This window comes from Trichoplusia ni, chromosome 7 (assembly GCF_003590095.1).
Source record: "Trichoplusia ni isolate ovarian cell line Hi5 chromosome 7, tn1, whole genome shotgun sequence".
NCBI lineage: Eukaryota > Metazoa > Arthropoda > Insecta > Lepidoptera > Noctuidae > Trichoplusia > Trichoplusia ni.
Window position 1 is genome coordinate 14,198,588 of NC_039484.1, and position 18,992 is coordinate 14,217,579.

Here is an 18,992-nt window from a genome sequence, read left to right on the forward strand (position 1 = left end):
ACAATGCATTTAATAAATAAATATTTTATACTATGACCATTTCTGATCGGAATCAGCGCCATTACGTAACATTTAGAAGTATAATAATGTTTAATGTGTATGTTATTGTAGCTTATTGATGTTGTATTTATAGATAACAGTAGTCAATAGAACACTAGTCAATAGTTATTGTAAGTGTAGCCGCAAAACAGTATTACCTTAGTAGTAGAAAGTGGTAACACTGGTAGAAGCAAATTGTTTCGATAGGTCCCGAACATTTGATAATCTCTGTCCATGGCCAACAGGCGGGAACCTCGTTGATGACAAAGCAGCGTTAAAATTTAACTTACTGCCAATTTACATGAGCGAAATGTCGGACCCTGTCAATTAAAATTAGCGAAATGGCAGCCAGCAGCCCAGCAGACATTTACGAGGACCTTAATTCATTAAGTAATTACAAAAGCAAAAACGAATTGGACCAGGTGCAAATAGTGAAAATTAAATGTCAGTATTGATATAAAATATCGACTAACTTTGAAGAGTCTGTCATTTATTTAGATATATTAGACACTAAAAATCTTTTAAACATTTTGTTAAAAACATTTTCTCCGAAACTCTTAAAAAATACGAAATAACTCTAATAATAACTAAAAGCTTATTCAATATTTGATCTACCAGTAATACCACTGTTTAATCTTCGCTTCCAATTTGTAAGTTTTCATTAGTGAAACTAAAATAAAATTTTGATGTATCTATGATGGTGTTTTATTTTGACACAACCATATCTACATAAAATACTACTCATTGAATGAAGAAATCACTAACTCATTTGTCTAGTAGACAGACGAGCTTACGACTTTTTGCTCAAATATAAAAAAAAAACTAGGAACCGTTTTTCTTTTTAAATAAAAAATACTTATATGCCAGTTTGTTTCAACTTTAGTAAAACTGTGTTAACATAATAAAATAACCGTTGCTTTATCAAGTACAAGCGATCACAAATAAACAGATTTGTGATTGCAGAATGTCGATCTCGCCAAGCTGTTGTTGCGCCAACATTTCTTCACAACCAGTAAGTAATTGTGGCCGTCTAGGCGGCACATGTTCATTAGTCGAGCGGTGCCTCTCTTGTAATCTTTGTAATGGAACACATTCGATAAAGCCATGAAAAGTTAATTTTCATCATTAAATATGCTGATAGTTGGAAGTGATACTTGCTTTGTCATTATGTAGGACTGTCTTTCTTATTTATGTCCGGTACATGTAATACATACCCATACACAGCTATACACACATAGCAAAGCGGTTTCGGTGTAGCATTATTATATATTTTTTTGACGTTTCTTATTGACCTAAGAACGATACTTAAATTGAACATGTTAAGTGTAGTGCTGCCGACCTATGTATAACCATTATTCCATATGTTTAATTAAAGCCGTAGTATATTCTGGTGGTAGGTGTGAGTAGGTACCTAAGTCTTGGGCTTAGTATTATCATGCGAAGGAAAAAAAAGAATATCATTACAGTTAAGTTGACTTACAGTCCATCCTCCGTCGGCGACGTTTTGCTCGCAGAACACCTTCAGGAACCAGTACGTGGTACCTCGGATTTGCAAGTAGTATACACCAGACTCGCGCATGCCACCATTCAAAAGGTCCACGCACGAGTAACCCTGAAATAATGTCACATGTTACAGATTAAGATACTTCGCAACCAATGTTGATATGCACTTAGGTAATATACACATTATTATATTTATTAGCATATAGTCTCGGGCTTAGGCAAGTACCTAGATACCAATAAGTAATTTGATTATTATCGTAAGTGCCTAATAAAGATACCTTGCCAAACACAGGTATTAATAATTTATAATTTTACTAGTAGGTACCGCATAGATCGTTCTATTGAATCATGTTCATAAAAATATTATATCTACACAGCACGCATTAATTAAATCTGCTATCTCTAAATTGCTGAACTTATCATAGCGCGAGTGCCTTTACAAATAACTTTTACAATATACAACGCTTCCAATCATTCCTTTCGCATAGGCTTCATATTATATTCGCAATGCCTTCAGAATGATAATTTAAACTTCTTAATATGCATAAAGAGAATAGCATTTCAATGGCTGCGGCCGCCGAGGCGCGTATAAAACCTTTAGTGCTCAAACAATGCTAGCAATTTTAATGTCGACGCATATCTTTATACGTTACGCAATATTAATAACTTTCTTTCCCTTTTGGTTCTGCAGGTAGATTGATTACCGGCCCCTTTGAAACTTTCTCGAAATAATTGCCATTTGTCCAAATGTCAAAATACCTTTATTTGAGCGCTGTTTTCATAATGATTTTAACAAATAGCTGTAGGTACAGTACATAGGTACGGCCTTGATCAGGTTCTTATCGTGGCCAACTCTGTTAGCTTCTGCGGTTTCTCCACAGAACTTAACATACCTACCTACGTGTTATGGAACTACAAAAGGACCGACAAAAAACAAGTAATAACGAGCAATAGAAGTTCGTAGCTGTCGCGAAGCGAGGCGGCTTTCTCGACATAATACATCCACGGTAACGTACACGGTACAGTCACGTACACTGCTGTGTCAACACAATTTTTATTTACTAACGTATGGTAAATAGTGTTACAAATTTAGAATACCTACACTTCTAAGTTTAAGAGTTCATAATAACGTGACAACATGAGGGCATGACACTAATTTATAAGTAAAATAAGTAGTTACAAAGAATTAAATTGCTCCTTTGGTACCTTTTTGAAATAATTAACAGATACCGACGTCGCTAAGCAAAACTAAAGACGTACCCACAATTATGCATGATTTCATGGCAATCTGTAAAAGCGATTGTCACTAATGGAAACAAAACGTTCATTTTTGGAAATCTTAACAAGTCATTCACGCGATCTGCCAATTACGTCGGCGTTTACCGTGAGTCTGACGGTTCATTAATATCTTTATGCCGCATTCAATTATGCTTTAAGTTATTTGCTGCCTAATCGTCTGCATTACCGGTCGGCGACGTTTTTTTAAATAGAGATAAGGAATAATTATTCTCACACTGAACTGTATTGCGCAATACAAATTTGTAGAGACGACACGCTTTCCTTCTACTGTCTACGTATGAACGTCACCTTCTACCTATTGCGTAAGGAAGGCAATGAAGCAACGAGCCCTGGGTACCTGATCCTGACCGCTCGTGGGAAAGTGCAGGGTATTCGCTATGCTAAAGGTCAACCCGAAACTAATCGTTCTAGACTTAGCGTGCATCAAAAGTATTCCTTGGCACTCCTAATATGCATAATATATTATGTCTAATCTGTGTATAAGTCGCTTACCTTCGGTATAGAAAGATTTAAATGAACAAAATTATCCTTACTTATTCTTGACTGCAGAACTATCTTATAAATATAGCTCAATATAAACAAAATTGCAGGTAGAGCACTAGCCCAGTAAGGAAACGAAAGTTTCTAGTTTATGGTACCTAAATTCTGTAGTTACAAAACGATTGTTAACAAATTATGTCGGCGATTGGACGATTATTGTTTTGATTTGCATAAGCGTACCTAATACATAACGTTAGGACAGCTGCGGCCCTCGGGGAAAACGAAAGTAGGAGATTCATTTTCATCATTTCGAGCTGACAAGGCGGTCACGATCTATCAATCTTCTGACTACATTCCGAGATGTCATTGTTGCAGGATTGTTTAGTTTTATCGGTAACTGTATTAGAATTATATTTATTCAAGTTAGTGAGAGTACTTGAGCAATCTCAATCTTCATGAAGTCGTGGTTACCTATCGCATATAATATACATATAATACCTATGCAGTAATCTCTTTTAAAGAAAGTTCAGGGTACCTTCGTTTACATAAAAACTGACCGATAATGTTAGGAAAGTCGTAAGAAACCAAGTCTACTTTTGCCCTTTTTAAATTAGTTTCCAGGTTAAGGAAACTTTATCAAATTATGCTAGAAGGGATCTGTTGCAAAAGTTAAATATGCAACGGTTTCTATTCGGCACCTGCTGCACTAAATTGTGTCGGTAAATATATTGCAATTGCGACACTATGCGTAGTACGTGGGTGCTCAATACTGTGCAGGAAGTTAATTCGCGATATTAATTACTCACCTTAAGTTAGGTAAGTTGCGAAATCTCAACAACCTGCTACAGTTATGATAAGTGCTGTTTCTGTCTATCGGAAATTTATTAATTACGGTGAATATTATTTGTTACAGTTTTCGCACTATACCACCTAAACACACCTTTTCCGGCCAATATTAATTACTTATCCTTCAAACAACGCACAATCATGTAACCGAATAAAAAATATAACAATCAAAAATACTACAAATGTAGAGTATCAGAAAGAAACGTGAACTATTTGGAAATTGTTGCGAACAAACAGCACAATGTTGTATGTACTGCATTGCGTTCGTAACATAACGTAAGTATTTGGAGCGACATTTTTTTACTCTGGTGCGAGTCGTGCGCGATAGGTAAACATGATATAAACCGTTGCATCATGGAACTCCACATAACCGCCAGTTCTCGTACGTTAAGAACAATAAACACTTGTAATCATTGGTAATTGTCGCATGGTGGGAACGGCCGGTTTTTGCGCGGGCGCACACAAAGGCGCGGAAAGCGCGGCCCGACCGTATGAGTGTGATGTCGAACCAGATTTACGTAATGAGAGCCACGCAACTTTCCTTGCACGGAAATATCGCGGTGTCTGTCGAGGTTAGCGCTTTTTTCGAGCCATACGCGCTGTACAACTTTGGCAAGCAAAGCTCTTATCAATCGAATCTGGTAAATTTATGTTTGTAATTTTTTCGTTGAGGCATCGTTGTCTACAAGTGTGTTTTCTAGAGGAAACTAAGTTCTACTAAGTAAGGATGTACGTGTTACTCCATAGTATCAAACCACTTAACTGTCCCGAACCCGATTCAATCGACATTGTAAGGAAAAAAAAATCGTTTTCAACTATTTATACGATTCCTACAATTAGATTTTTAGATGTAGGTATGTATAACGTGACCAACCTCCTTGTACTGGTACATTATAATTTAGATGTAGTTTTTGGAACGGAAGTCTGTGAGACTTTTTATCATTTGATATTTCCTTCATTACATATTCTTATCGTTTTAACTGGGTGTAGGTATTTATAACTAGTACAACGGATGTTAAAAAAGTTTGTCAAATTTTATTTTCTAGTTTATAACTCAAGTTCTAATGTCCAATTACTGTATCGGTATTCTGGGCAACTTTGCTTAGACATTTATTGCGCACTATTTTGAGTTCCTTATTGCAAATAGAGGACGTAAATGGTAGTGACTTAGGCAGTGCACAACTAGACCGACAGGCGCTGATTAAAATTCCGACAACAGAGGCTGAACTGTACAACATGTCGGGGTCCTGCCGAAGAGCGCGCGCCCGCACTCACTAAACTACCGGTCCCTATCCGTCGCCGATGCAATCTCCTATACTTCACTTAACCTACATCTAGACAAGAACCAATTTAACTAAGATATATTGCTGCAGTTACAGCCTACATAGTGATCTAGTTCTGTTTTGCATATGTTACCCGCCAGAAACTAATTAGGTGATTTACATACCTTAGGTAGCTATGACCAAATGCCACCGGAAATAAATTAAGTTTTCGAAGAAATTAACGTTCTATTTATATATAAAAAAATATCGATTTACCATCGTGCGTGCCAGATATTAAATACCTACGTAACATTTCATTAGTGACAATGTTAATTTCATAATTAATCATGAACCAAGCAAAATTTGTCAAAATTGTATTTCTAAAGTTATCAACGATTATGATTAATAGCTGCGGGACGAAGACTCTTCATTCTTCTCAGAGGTTATATCACTCGCTCGGTTAGCACATTTTATTAATTGCACCGTTAAGATTTGTTCAGCGACAACGATAGGTGTGTTATAATGAGTAATAATATTGTTTATATAACTTTGACTCACTTTCACGTCTTTATAGTTAGCGACGATTTCCGAAGCGAAAGTGTTATTCCCGATGATAGGCTTGTTCTTGACGCTAGGGAAGATGATGCCGCCCTTGCGGCTGGCGGGGCGCGGGCTGGTGCTGCCAGTGCTGGCGCTGCTGGCTGGCGTCACTGTCACCGTGGCGCCCGCGCTCGCCGTCGAACTCGCCGTAGATGTGCTCGTGCTTGGGCTGCGTGCGACCATTCAAATTAGTTACCGTACACCCCTACACCCCAATCCCATGTACCAATACAACATCGCATGTGTAGGTTGTACAAGCAACACAAAAATTCGCCAGAGCTCGCAAATAACTTCGCTTAAAACAGAGACATACACAAAACAGCACAATTGCAAAGGCAGAATCAAATATAGAAAGGTTTCACCTGTTGTTGAAAGTGGAAGACGGCGGCATCGTAGTGGCAGCTACGGTACTGGTGCTGGGATCCGTGGAAGGCTCATCCACACGGTACCTGTTGGGTGCGTATTCCACCAGGCGGTCGATAGTCGGGTCCAGCAGCAGCTCTGCTGGGACAGGCCTTTGGGCCAGGGTTGCTACATCATCTTCTTGTTTCTTCAATCGTTTCTCTACCATGTCCAAATTTTCGATGATAAGATTCGTCTTTAATCGTAAATCGTTATGTATCTGCCCTATGGCACGTTCTTGACGCTGTGTCTGAGTCAGTAATTCGTCTGATTTTGGCACCAAATCGTCTACGGAGCTCTTTGTGCCTACAACCACATCCCATACCTCATCCATCTTTTCAGAGACACTCATCATCGGTATAATCTTATTGACTAGAGTGTCAATTTTACTATTCTTAGTAATGGGTGCTTGCGTGCTTGTCGCTGTACGATTTTTAAAGAGACTATTGACATTGATCGAAGCATCTTCTGGTTCAACAATAGCAGCATGGACATCAGCCATCATATAAAGCACTTTCCCTAAGTTTTCAGACACAAGATTTATATGAAATTGTAATTTCCGATCGACGGTTGACACAGAATTCCTCAGTTGGTCTACTTCTTTAGTGATTTCATTGACCACCTCGGTATTCAAACCTTTTGCAATTTCTATTACATTTAAATTGATAGGTTTCTTTTCACTTGCTTCGGCATTGATGTCATCGACTGGCAAAAAGTTACTGTCTATTTGATTTTTAAGGCCTACGAGTTTCGTGTCGATGTTTGAGACTTTTTGGTCTAATGACTCTAATTTTCGGTCAAGCAACTGCGCGTCGCTGATTTTATTTTTGTTTTCCGCTTGTCTTTTTGCATTATTTTCAGTAACACTTTCTTGGTCCTCTTGGACTATGCGACTAAACAGTTTTAGGTCAAGGTTTCCAAGTTTCGATATTATCGCATCAGTTTTATGTATATTGTCGTTTACTCTTGAGTCAAGTGCTTCTACTCTCCTCATCAAGTGCTCAACGGCCTTATCAAGATTTTCTATTCTTTGCAATTTTGTCTCTAGAGTGCTCACTATCACCTCGAAAACGTTGAAAATGTATTGCTCCCTGTAACAAAAGAAAAATAAATGTAGTTAATATTTAGAACTAGTGAAATTGACATATTTATCAACAATGTTACGCAAAGGAAGTAATAGAAACCTTTGGAACGAGCTACTGCAGTACGTGACCAATAAAAATGTCTATTATGTTTCCTTTTGATAGATATGACTATAGAGGCTTCATATATGATTACAGAATAAGGAGGTGCATTCTTGCAAAATGTGTGCTTGATTAACTTAATAGCTTATCTAACAACTTAATTAGCAAGACCCTTTCATGATAAGCACGGGTAGCGTAGGATAGTTTAAAAAAAGAAAATGCTCGAACAAACATAAAAACTTTCATTTGTCTTTCAACTTTTCTTGTTTGATTACATTATTTAGTGTTCGGCAACATTTAAACTTTGTTTCGAAATCATAAACGAACTTGTTATAATACATTTGCAGTGTGTCCGCACCACATCGGCCTAAAGTGAATCGAGAGTATTATGCAAATCCGCAGTAAACTCGCAGTGTGGTAAACCGGCTCCATTTAATAGTGTTTGCTTTACTAAATTGATCGTCTGTTACGACCTGTCCTATCCGATACGTGAATTAACTTCCTGAAATCGAAACATTTGCTAAAGTGTACCAACGGCATTGATAATTTTGCAACACCCGCCTCCTTTCGAACACATTATGACCAGTATATTCCAGGGTATGGTTGCAGAATTAAATCGACCAAGTGTTGATTAATGAAGCATTCAATGTAGCTATTTGGGTGAACGGGTATCTCGCTAGATGTGGAACTAGGTATTTTGTAAGTCCAGTGCAAAGGAATTATCTAGATTGTGACCGTCGGATCTCCGACGTTCGTTTCGATAGTATTTTGCTATAAATTATTACTTGGTATGATAAATCATTGCTATAACCAATCCAAAAATTCTCATGCATACCGAATTTGATAGAGATTCCGTTACTTGCAACCGAATTATTAGCTTGGTGGGTGAGGTAACTTGGGCAAACAGTTCTTGTTTTGCTCAACCATACCGACGCGACGCAGTTGCTGACGCAGTTTTCACAACACAATCTCCTGCCTAACTGACAGTTTAATCTCCTCCAATCATCTTGTGTGCTTTTAGTAAGGGCATAAAGAAATATTTATTCGTTATTTTTTTATATTAAAATTGAACTGGTGAGATATAATATATGCGGCTGACGACCGTTCTTGTCAGATAACCGCATAAAACACAAAAACCGTGACTTTTTTTCCGCACTTGTGCTCAAAGATTAACATACTTACCTAGCTACAGTTTCTACCTGATTTCAGGATTCTAGTTCTACCATGAGAAGTCAAATGCAACAAAGGTTTGATTTCTGGAAATCTGTTGTTGATATTGATAAGGGATGATCCGGCTGTCTTGGAAATTCTTTGCGTGTGCAAGGATTCAAGTCTCTTAATATTTCCCTTAATTAAGAAAAAAAGAAATACCTATGTACTAGTTTGAAATATTATAATTTTGATTACTTTCAAAGTATATAGGTACCCCAATAAAAATCAAAAGATAATAATATCCACTATTTGAAAAAAATCGAATGCTTAAAGGAAAGACGAAATCAATGTGTTCACATTTGCTAAACTAAAATTATCTAATATATAAAATTCCCGTGTCACGATGTTAGTTACCGTACTCCTCCGAAACGGCTTAACCAATTTTTACCAAATTTTATATGCGTATTCAGTAGGTCAGAGAATAGAACAACATCTATTTTTCATACACCTAAGTGATAAGGGTTGCTCGCACTAAAAAAAATATTTTAATCTTGGACGAAATTGTTTGTTTTTATTTCTTTTTATATTTTGGCATTAAAATACATACTACTAGAAAAAAAAATATTCGGCAAAACAACGTTTGTTGGGTCAGCTAGTTATTATATATTTCTAAAATTATTATATATTTTTTTTGTATTTTATAGGAATTTATTACTGTTTAAATGAAGTTTGATTTACCTTCTTACTATAGATAGGTACTAAGGTAGGTATGTACAAGGTAAGTGAATATCATTTAATAGCGTCGGAACATACCTAGATACGTTTCCGTTACACAATAAAAATTGTAGATTTAATCCATAAGTTACGTAATAACTTTTGTTAATTGATTGTAATCATTATGGACAATTAAAATAGATGGGCCTCTACTAATATTCAAGATGTTTTGAAATCGTTTGATGTTTTGTTTTTTTTTACTTTTTAATTACCAGCATATATTTCTCACAAGTTAGGTAAACTTCAATGCGTAATAATTTCTCATGAGCGCCTACCTACAAGTGTATTAAATTAATAAATAATGTTATCAAACTGTACAAGTGACTATAGTCTTTCTGTCCTTAAAGTCCATTCGTAAGGAATGCGGACTTATATACCGTAACTATAATAGCTAAGGTCTGTGGCACCTTGATGCTGAAAATCAAGAAATTTATCAAAAAAATTATAAATGTCAAAGTATCTCTTTCTGTCTCGCTTTAACACCATGACTACAGAACCGAGTGTAATGAAATTTGGTACACGGATAGTCGGATAGGTTGTAAGAGGAGGTAATGGGGGTCATAGTTTATATGAAACATTTTTTTACATGAACTACGGCTTTGTAATGTTGGCTTAAATTTTAAAATGGAATCATCGCGCGCTGTAAACTGAATTGTCGATGCAGACGGAGTCGCAGGCGTCATGACTGGTACTTGGAAGAAAAACAGTATTACTATCAGTCGTGGTGGCTAATTTACTGAGTTGAGGTTAGACAGGCAGACGCTCTTTACAAAACACTGGTAGGTACCTACTTAGATGCACCCGGTTGGACAGAAGTTAGAAGTGAAACAGCAAACGTCGTTCTGCCATTAAAAAAAAATCCTTATAGGAAATATTATATATCATAATTATATCAGGTGTATTTCTGAATAAAAAAAAGTTAGGTGTGGACCACCCTTAACATTGGGGATCCGATTCACTGACCTACTAACAGATAGGTAAGCAAAGAATGCGTCTTCACGCAAATCGGTGAAATCACGACGAAAAAGTAGGTCACAGAGAGAGAGGTTCTCAATTATGAGTAGGTATTTTTTTCTGTTAATTGCATGCATTAATGACATACCAAAATAAGACTAAAATCTTACCAAAAAATTTAAAATATAATTTACTTCTAAACTACGAAGCCAAACTCGGTGATCATATATTGTTACGGGATTCAATGAAAAGTGAATAAAAATAGGGTTTGATTTTTGGTTTGATTTATAAAATTAAATATCACATTTTTTATTCTCTCTTATACGAACAGAATACAAAATAAAAATCTTGACAAAAAGCTCAAGGTTTATACTTAGTTACGAAATAAAAATAGGGGTTCATGATGGAATGTTGAAAATTTAAGGATGTATGTGTTTTTTAATATTGTATATAAAAAAAGAATAATAAATTTCTAAGAAAAAAAAAATAGGTCGGACTACCCTTAAAATGTAAGTTGTCCGATTCACAGACCGATCCAATATGTACACAAAATTTCATGAGAATCGGTCAAACCGTTTTGGACGAGTTTAATTTCAAACACGTACAGACATATAACCATACTTTGTTGAGTTACAAATTTTAACCCTACCTTGTTTATACATTTATGAAGTAGCAGTATTCGTTAAAAGAAACCTCCATTTATTTGAAACTCTAAAATCCAAACGTCATCAGGACACAATACGCAATAAGCATCACCAAACTGCCCTATATTCAAAAAGTTTCTTGGGAATGGCACCCAAAGTATATAACAAACTTCCTAGAATCATTAAAGAGGTGAATGGTTTAGATAGATTTAAACGTTCACTTAGCAATTTTCTAATACAAAAAGCCTACTATTCTATTACCGAATTCTTAGATGAAAAATTTTAAGAAAATAATGACAAAATGAGTGCAAATTCTGATTTGTTTATTATATTGATCTTAAATATGTATAATTATTAAATATGCTTAAATATTAAAAAAAAATGTCGGTATTTGTTTACATTATCTTTATAATTATTTTGTTAAATGTGCCTAATTTTAGTTAAGTGTTTATGTCTGAATTCATGGTTGTAATAGTTTTAAGCAAATATTTGTATGCCAAGTAAGGCGAAACATAGTGAGACTTTTTTAATAATAATAATAAACATTTATTTGCAAGAACATGAGTTATTACAATGTGGTAAGTTGGTATACACAATAAACAGTTCTGTCATATTCTGCCACATACTGCGGCGTGCAAAGTTTTAGTATTGACATGTCAATGGGGGACTTCCGGTTTGTGTTTGGTGACTGACACATGTGGAGTTTGTTTCTATTAGGCTTTTAAGCTATAGAAAGTTATTTTCGGTGTGTTCTGTGATTATTTGTGCTGTCTGTGTGCGTTTTGTTTGTTTTGTGTTTGTTTAAGTGTCACATAGAAGGTAACAAGCCCTTTTTTACACCTTTTATGCGTGCAACGCTCGTCCACCATGGAAGTGGATGACAGGCCTCCGGGCCGGCCCCCAGATCCCGATGAACCCCCGCAACCTGACCCAATCAATCCTACTCAAACTGTTCCCAACATTCAATCCCAGGAGTTATTTCCCCATACTCCGTTATTAACAGTGCCGTTATCCTCCTTTGAGGCGATAGAATCCCAAGTTTTACACAAACGTAAACGCGCTATCAACGAGGCTGCTCCAGAAGGTAATCATGACGATGATGCTACATCTGGCAAGCGAGACAGGACTACTGCCCCGTCTCTAATTGCTAGATCTAAATACTCGAATACAGATGTCGCTCCATTTATCGTTTTTGCATCTTTGGTTGAGTCTGACCCTAAGTCTGGTACATCTATCCATCCTGTGAAATTTGGACAGATGTTGTTGAGACTGAAAGTTAAAAATATAACGCAGGATGGGATTAAAAAGATAGGCAGGAATCGGATCTCGGTAGAATTTAAGGGCCCAGAGGATGCTAATGCATTCCTGAACAACTCGGAAATTAAGGGCAAAGGATATAATACTATGATTCCTACTTTCAATATCACTAAAATGGGTGTAGTAAAAGGTGTTCCGGCTGATTGGACTGACCTGGAGTGGTCAGATAACCTTTCAACCCCAGTAGGTTTCGGAAAAATTCTAAAAATTCGCAGGACGAATAGAAGAGTGCAGAATGAAGGCAAAACGGAGTGGGTTCCAACCTCCACAGTTGTGTTAACATTCGATGGTCGGACACTCCCTGAGCGGGTGTTTTGCTGCCACAACGCCCTTCCTGTAGAGCTATACCACTTCCCTACTGTACAGTGTTACGGGTGCTGTAAATATGGTCACACTAAAACACAGTGCAGGTCCAAACCGAGGTGCTACCGCTGTGGGGCGGAACACTTTGGAGACAGTTGCACTGTTGATGAGCCAAACTGTTTGTACTGTGACGGTCGTCACAATGCAAATAGTCAGCAGTGCCCAGAATACATGAGACAGAGGAATATTAAAGTAAGCATGTCAGAGAAAAACATCTCCTATTCAGAGGCAGCAAAACTATTCCCTCCTGTCAAGAAATCTTTCGCTGATGTTCTAACATCAGCTCCCTCTATATCCCATCCTCTACAGCCTTCCCAAACTCCTCATCCTATGCACCCCCACCAGGCGTCCACTACATCCTACAGGAAGACTGTCTTCCTTCGCCCTAAGACCCACGCCCCGCTGGCCCCTGGTTATAACCAACGGGCTCACCAGGAACTAATTAATAGTTACTCCTTCCCTCACTCTCCCAATGGTAGTGCCCTAATAAATAAACCTCCACCCCCAAGTGAGAGTGCATCTACAATCGAACAGATTGTGATGCTCCTTACTACTCTCCTGTCCAACTATTCCTTACCGGACCACGTTGCCAACAAACTTGTAAAATCCATCCAAGTCCACCACATTCCATCTCCTGCAGTGGAACGCCAGGAGTGCGCTCCCGAAAAAACATGAGATATCTCACCTTATTAACTTGATCTCACCAGCAATATTTGCTATATCTGAGACGTGGTTAACTCCACGGCTCAATTTTAGAATTCCCGGGTATAGCACGCTCCGGGATGACCGTCCTGACGGTTATGGCGGAGCTGCGATGCTCGTGAATAACTCCCTATCTTACTCCCTTCTTTCCCTTCCTTCTCATGGAGATGAGATTAATGCTGTGGGTGTTAACCTTCTGGGCATTAATTTTATCTCTATTTATATCCCATCTCCTAACCCTCTGTGTTTAGAATTTGTTAAGAATATATGTGTTGTCCATAAACCCATCATAATTTTGGGCGATTTTAATTGCCATCATGCTCTTTGGGGATCCGACCATTGTGACAGTCCAGGCTTTGATTTAGTGGATATAATGGATGAAGTGGGACTATGTGTCCTAAATAATGGGTCAGAAACTCGATTACCCAGACCAGGACAAAGTAAAAGCTGTGTAGATCTTACCCTTTGCTCGGCAAGTTTGATGGGACAATTGGAGTGGAAACGATTGGGGCTAACATATGGCAGTGACCATTACCCAATCTGTTCCACTCTGAGTAACAGAATACTTCCACAGAGGGACAAAACTCCGCTTTTAAAATACAGGCTCTCAGATGCTAAATGGGACTTGTATTCTCAAAATCTGGATAGCATGGTTACCGCTTTACCCAGTGTATCTTCTGAGAATCTGGACGCCTGTATGGGGCAATACTTGGGTTCTATTCTTTTGGCAGCTGACGGCTCTATCCCGATTAAAAATTCTGCCTCTGGTAGGCTCTCATCCCCGCCTTGGTGGGACCGTGAGTGCTCTGCCATGGTTAAATCCCGGAGGGAGGCGGAATTTAAATATGTTCGGGCTATGTCGGTAGCGAACCTGATTGAATATAACCGAATTGTTGCTCAGTCCAGGCGTCTATTTAGGAAAAAGAAGCGTGAAGGTTGGAAGAATTTCTGTGCATCCCTTACCCCCACAACCCCATCCTCCATAGTATGGAGAAAATTCAAAGGATATAGTCGCGGCTGCTCAGACCAAAACCCCACCTCGATTCCCCATGACCTAGCCCTAACTTTCCTCACAAAACTAGCCCCGCCCTATGTTCCCCTTAGTGAGGAATGCCCTATACTCCAACCCTCCCCTCCTTCCAATGATCCTCTAGACATGCCATTTACAATCCGTGAATTAGAGACTGTTCTCAACCACGTTCGAGACTCGGCTCCGGGTGTAGATGGCGTGCCTTACTCCTTCTTTAAAAATTCCGGGGAGCACAGCCGACTTTATCTTTTATCCCTCCTCAACACCTGTTTCTCCCTCACATATATTCCTGACTCCTGGAAGACCCAACTCATCATCCCAATCCTAAAACCCGGTAAATCCCCTGATTGCGCAGACCACTACCGGCCCATTGCCTTGTCGCCGGTGATTGCTAAGTTGTATGAGCACCTCATTAAAAACCGGTTGGTATGGCTCATAGAAAGTCGTGGCCTTCTAGCGGAGACTCAGTTTGGATTTCGCAGGGGATCTAGCACGATGGATAGCTTAGGCGTCTTACTGACAGACATCCGCATCGCTCTGTCTAGAAATGACTCAGTTCTCGCGGTGTTCCTAGACATTTCAGCTGCCTACGACAACGTCCTCCTTTCCGTACTCAGAAGTAAGTTACGTCAGCTGAGTATACCGTGTAAGATGCGACAAGCTATAGGTAGGCTACTGTCGGGACGTAAAGTTCAGCTCCATATCCCAGGTGAAAACCTTGAACCAAGGACCGTTTGGCGTGGACTTCCCCAGGGTTCGGTACTTAGTCCCATCCTGTACAGCATCTACACTTCGGACCTACACACGTCTCTCAACGTCGACTGTCGGATCTTACAGTATGCGGATGACCTGTGCTTATATGTGTCGGGTTCATCCATGGAACGAGCAGCGGAATCCATGCAAATATCCCTCGACTCATTAAATCACTGGCTTATGTCCCATGGACTCAGTTTATCAGCCCCTAAGAGCTCCTGTGTAATTTTCACTCGGAAACGAGTTTGTCCAGATGTTCGCCTGGAAATCGAAGGATCTCCCATTACGGTTGTAGACCGGGTGAGATTTCTAGGAGTCATCTTGGACTCGAAGTTATCTGGAGCCTCCCATATTGACTATGTTTCCAATAAATGCGAGAGGAAGATAAACTTGTTGCGGGCTCTGGCAGGCGTTTGGTGGGGTGCTCACCCATTTACTCTTAAACTCATTTACAATGCCGTAATAAGGAGTTCATTAGATTATGGAACCTTCTGGCTGGAACCATGCAGCAAAACTGCAATGGCTAGGCTGGATTCCATTCAATCAAAGTCTCTCCGCATTGTTTTGGGTTGCATGAGGTCTACCCCGATTAACGCTTTGCAAGTCGAGAGTGGCGACCCTCCTCTTTCTCTCCGTAGGCAGTATCTTGCGGATAAGTTCATTTACAAGTCCTACTTTCTTTCTACCCACAAGATTCTGCCTAAACTGGCTACCTTGCACCACTTGTGCAATCAAAGTTCTTATTGGAGACATAAGGACATCCCTCTCTTTATAAATTCTTACAGAAAAATAAGGATGGTGGAGGAAAACGCCCCAGTTCGCCAGTGTACTAAATTACCCGTCTATACCTCCCCATATAGTGTTTTAAATTTTGTTCCCCTAGTTTTCAACAACATAGGTATAAATAAGGAAACGGTACAGGCTAATGACAGGTTTTGTCAAATTATAAGCGACAAATGGTCGGATTATGCTAGGTTCTATACCGATGCATCTAAACTATCCCCAGACGGCTGTACCGGTGTTTCAGTTTATATCCCCAACTCTCAAACCTTCCTCCAGTTCCAGTGCCCTCCAGAAACATCTGTTTTCACTGGAGAGTGCATTGGCATTTTCGAGGCATGTTTGTACATATCATCACACAGCAATATTTCAAAAGCTGTTATTTTCTCTGACTCCAGTAGTGCCCTGGAGGCTATTGTCAAGAATCCCTTTAAGGATTTTCTGCGCAGTCCCATTATCTTTGACATTAAAAACCTTTTGCTTTCTTGCTCCAATAAGGGCGTAGAGGTTATATTGGCATGGATTCCCGGACATAGGGGTATTACAGGCAACGAGTGTGCAGACGTTGCAGCTAAAGCTGCTGTTTCCAGCAGCTTCGCAGACCGGAAGCATTTTTCAATTGAAGTTTACGACTTGATCCATAGCGCAAAACCCGATCTCTTCGAGGCCTGGCAGTCTTATTGGTCTGAGACCAGTAAGGCCAAAGGCGGAGCATATGCAGCAATCCAGCCTACTATTCCATCTAAACCATGGTTTTATAAATTCAAAAAGGTTCCAAAGACGGTTACGTCAGTGATATGCCGTATCCGTATTGGTCATTGCTGCACTCCAGTTTTCCTCCATAAAATTAAAGTCCGCGACAGCCCACTTTGTGAGTGTGGTCAGGACGAAGGTTCGATCGACCACATTTTTCTAAATTGCTCCCTGCACAACACTTGCGCCTTGGATCGGGTCGTGACTCGGTTGGAAATTCAAAGGCCAGTAAACATCCGCCACCTCCTGTCCTTTTTCCCTAATCCCCAAATTATATGTGCGTTTTGTAGATTTGTTAAAGCTAACAATATTAAATTATAACTATGTAGTATATTCGTGTAAATAGTATTTATTGTAAGTATTAGCATAATATACTAACACTTATTTTGTGTTGTTTTAGGTACCGGAATTCTGCCGAAAAGACACTTGTATTCCAGTCAGATCTCACAGTGCCCATGTGTGGTCATAACACGACACTGGCAGAAATTGCTAAAATAAATTAGCAGATTGCCATCAAAAAAAAAAAAAAAAAAAAAAAAAAAAAAAAAAAAAAAAAAAAGACATGTCAATGACATGTTAGTATGCACAATATACAATAACTTCAAAATAACTTACTAACTAGACGAAAATAACAAAATTAGAATTTATATAAAAAATGAAAATAAAAACAGTAGATATTTGGCCTTTTTGCCTGGTAACATATTATGACAGTTTATCTAATAAAAAATCTGATATACTATAATAACATTTTTGAATTAATAGCTTCTTCAAGGCTTTTTTAAATTGAAAAATATTGACATCTTTGAATTGTTTAGGTATGTGATTATAGATAATAGGCGCCATGCAGAAAACACTCTTGTGCATCAGAGTGGTTTTGGACTTTCTTACACACAATCTATGATTATCTCGCCTGCTTCTGTGATTCGTTTCCGACATATTAACGAATAAATGAGGGTTACACTTAACAAAAACTGCAGTTTCGTATATGTATAATGATGGTAATGTGAGAATATTATATTTTATAAAATAAGGCTGACATGAATCGGTAACTTTTAACCCAAACATTGATCGGATGCATCGCTTTTGTTGTTTAAAGATAATATTTTGGTGTGTTGAGTTTCCCCAGAAGATGACCCCATACCTCAGTATAGAGCCTGCAATGCCATGATAAGCAGTGATAATTGCGTCCGTGTCCACGACTGGCGTTAGTTTATATAGGGCATAGGCTGATTTACTAACTCGTTTATTTAGTTCTTCTACATGCGGTTTCCAGTTTAACTTTTTATCTATGATTAATCCTAGGAATTTGGACGTGTTAACCTGAGATATATTTTTATTATTGTAATCAATGTTTATAACAGGGCTTGCGCGTTGACTAAACATCATTACTTTTGTTTTTTCAATATTTATTTTTAGATTATTATGGTTCATCCAATGTATAATAGAATTTATTTCAGTTTTTACATCATTTTGAAAATTATTAGTATTTTTACCATGAATAGTAACAGTACTATCGTCGGCGAATAGTGACATGTGGTATTTTGATACTTGTGGCATGTCATTGATATAAATTATGAAAAGAAGAGGGCCTAGCACACTCCCTTGTGGTACACCGTATGCTATGTTTCTACAATTTGATTTATACGTCTGGACAAATTTATTTTTTGGATTTAATTTACTTATTTCTACAAACTGTTTTCTATTTCTTAAATATGACTCCATCAGCTCTAGTATATTCCCTCTTATTCCGTAACCCTCCAGTTTTTTAAGCAATATATTGTGATCTACGTAGTCAAAGGCTTGCGTCATATCACAATACACTGAACACACCGGTATCTTGTTATCTACATTTTCAATTACATTATTAAGAAAATCGTAAATTGCCATGTTAATCGTCTTATTTTTGCGAAACCCTTTTTGACTTTCAGCAAATATGTTATTATTCTCAAAATAAACTTGTAATCGTGAATATATGTATTTTTCAAAAATCTTCGATAATACTGGCACTAAAGCAATTGGTCTATAGGATGATAGTAAATAAAAATAAAATTTTATATTTTATTAAGATCTTTTATATGTGTTACCTATGTTTAAACAAATAAATTTATTCTATTCTATTCTATTCTATTCTACATTTTTTTTATATTTTAGATTT

At 38.0% G+C, this 18,992-nt stretch overlaps 1 protein-coding gene across 1 annotated transcript in view; it reads right to left on the bottom strand.

Annotated features, from left to right (window-relative positions):
* Positions 1-18,992, bottom strand: part of LOC113496045 (angiopoietin-related protein 2-like) — an 88,314-nt gene that overhangs the window by 4,315 nt on the left and 65,007 nt on the right. Inside the window, exons 2-4 of the mRNA XM_026875109.1 lie at positions 6,392-7,522; positions 5,988-6,198; positions 1,520-1,651 (exon numbers count right to left, since the gene is read on the bottom strand). Of these exons, the coding sequence (XP_026730910.1) occupies positions 1,520-1,651; positions 5,988-6,198; positions 6,392-7,522 (1,474 nt within the window). The remainder of the gene's footprint in view (positions 1-1,519; positions 1,652-5,987; positions 6,199-6,391; positions 7,523-18,992) is intronic.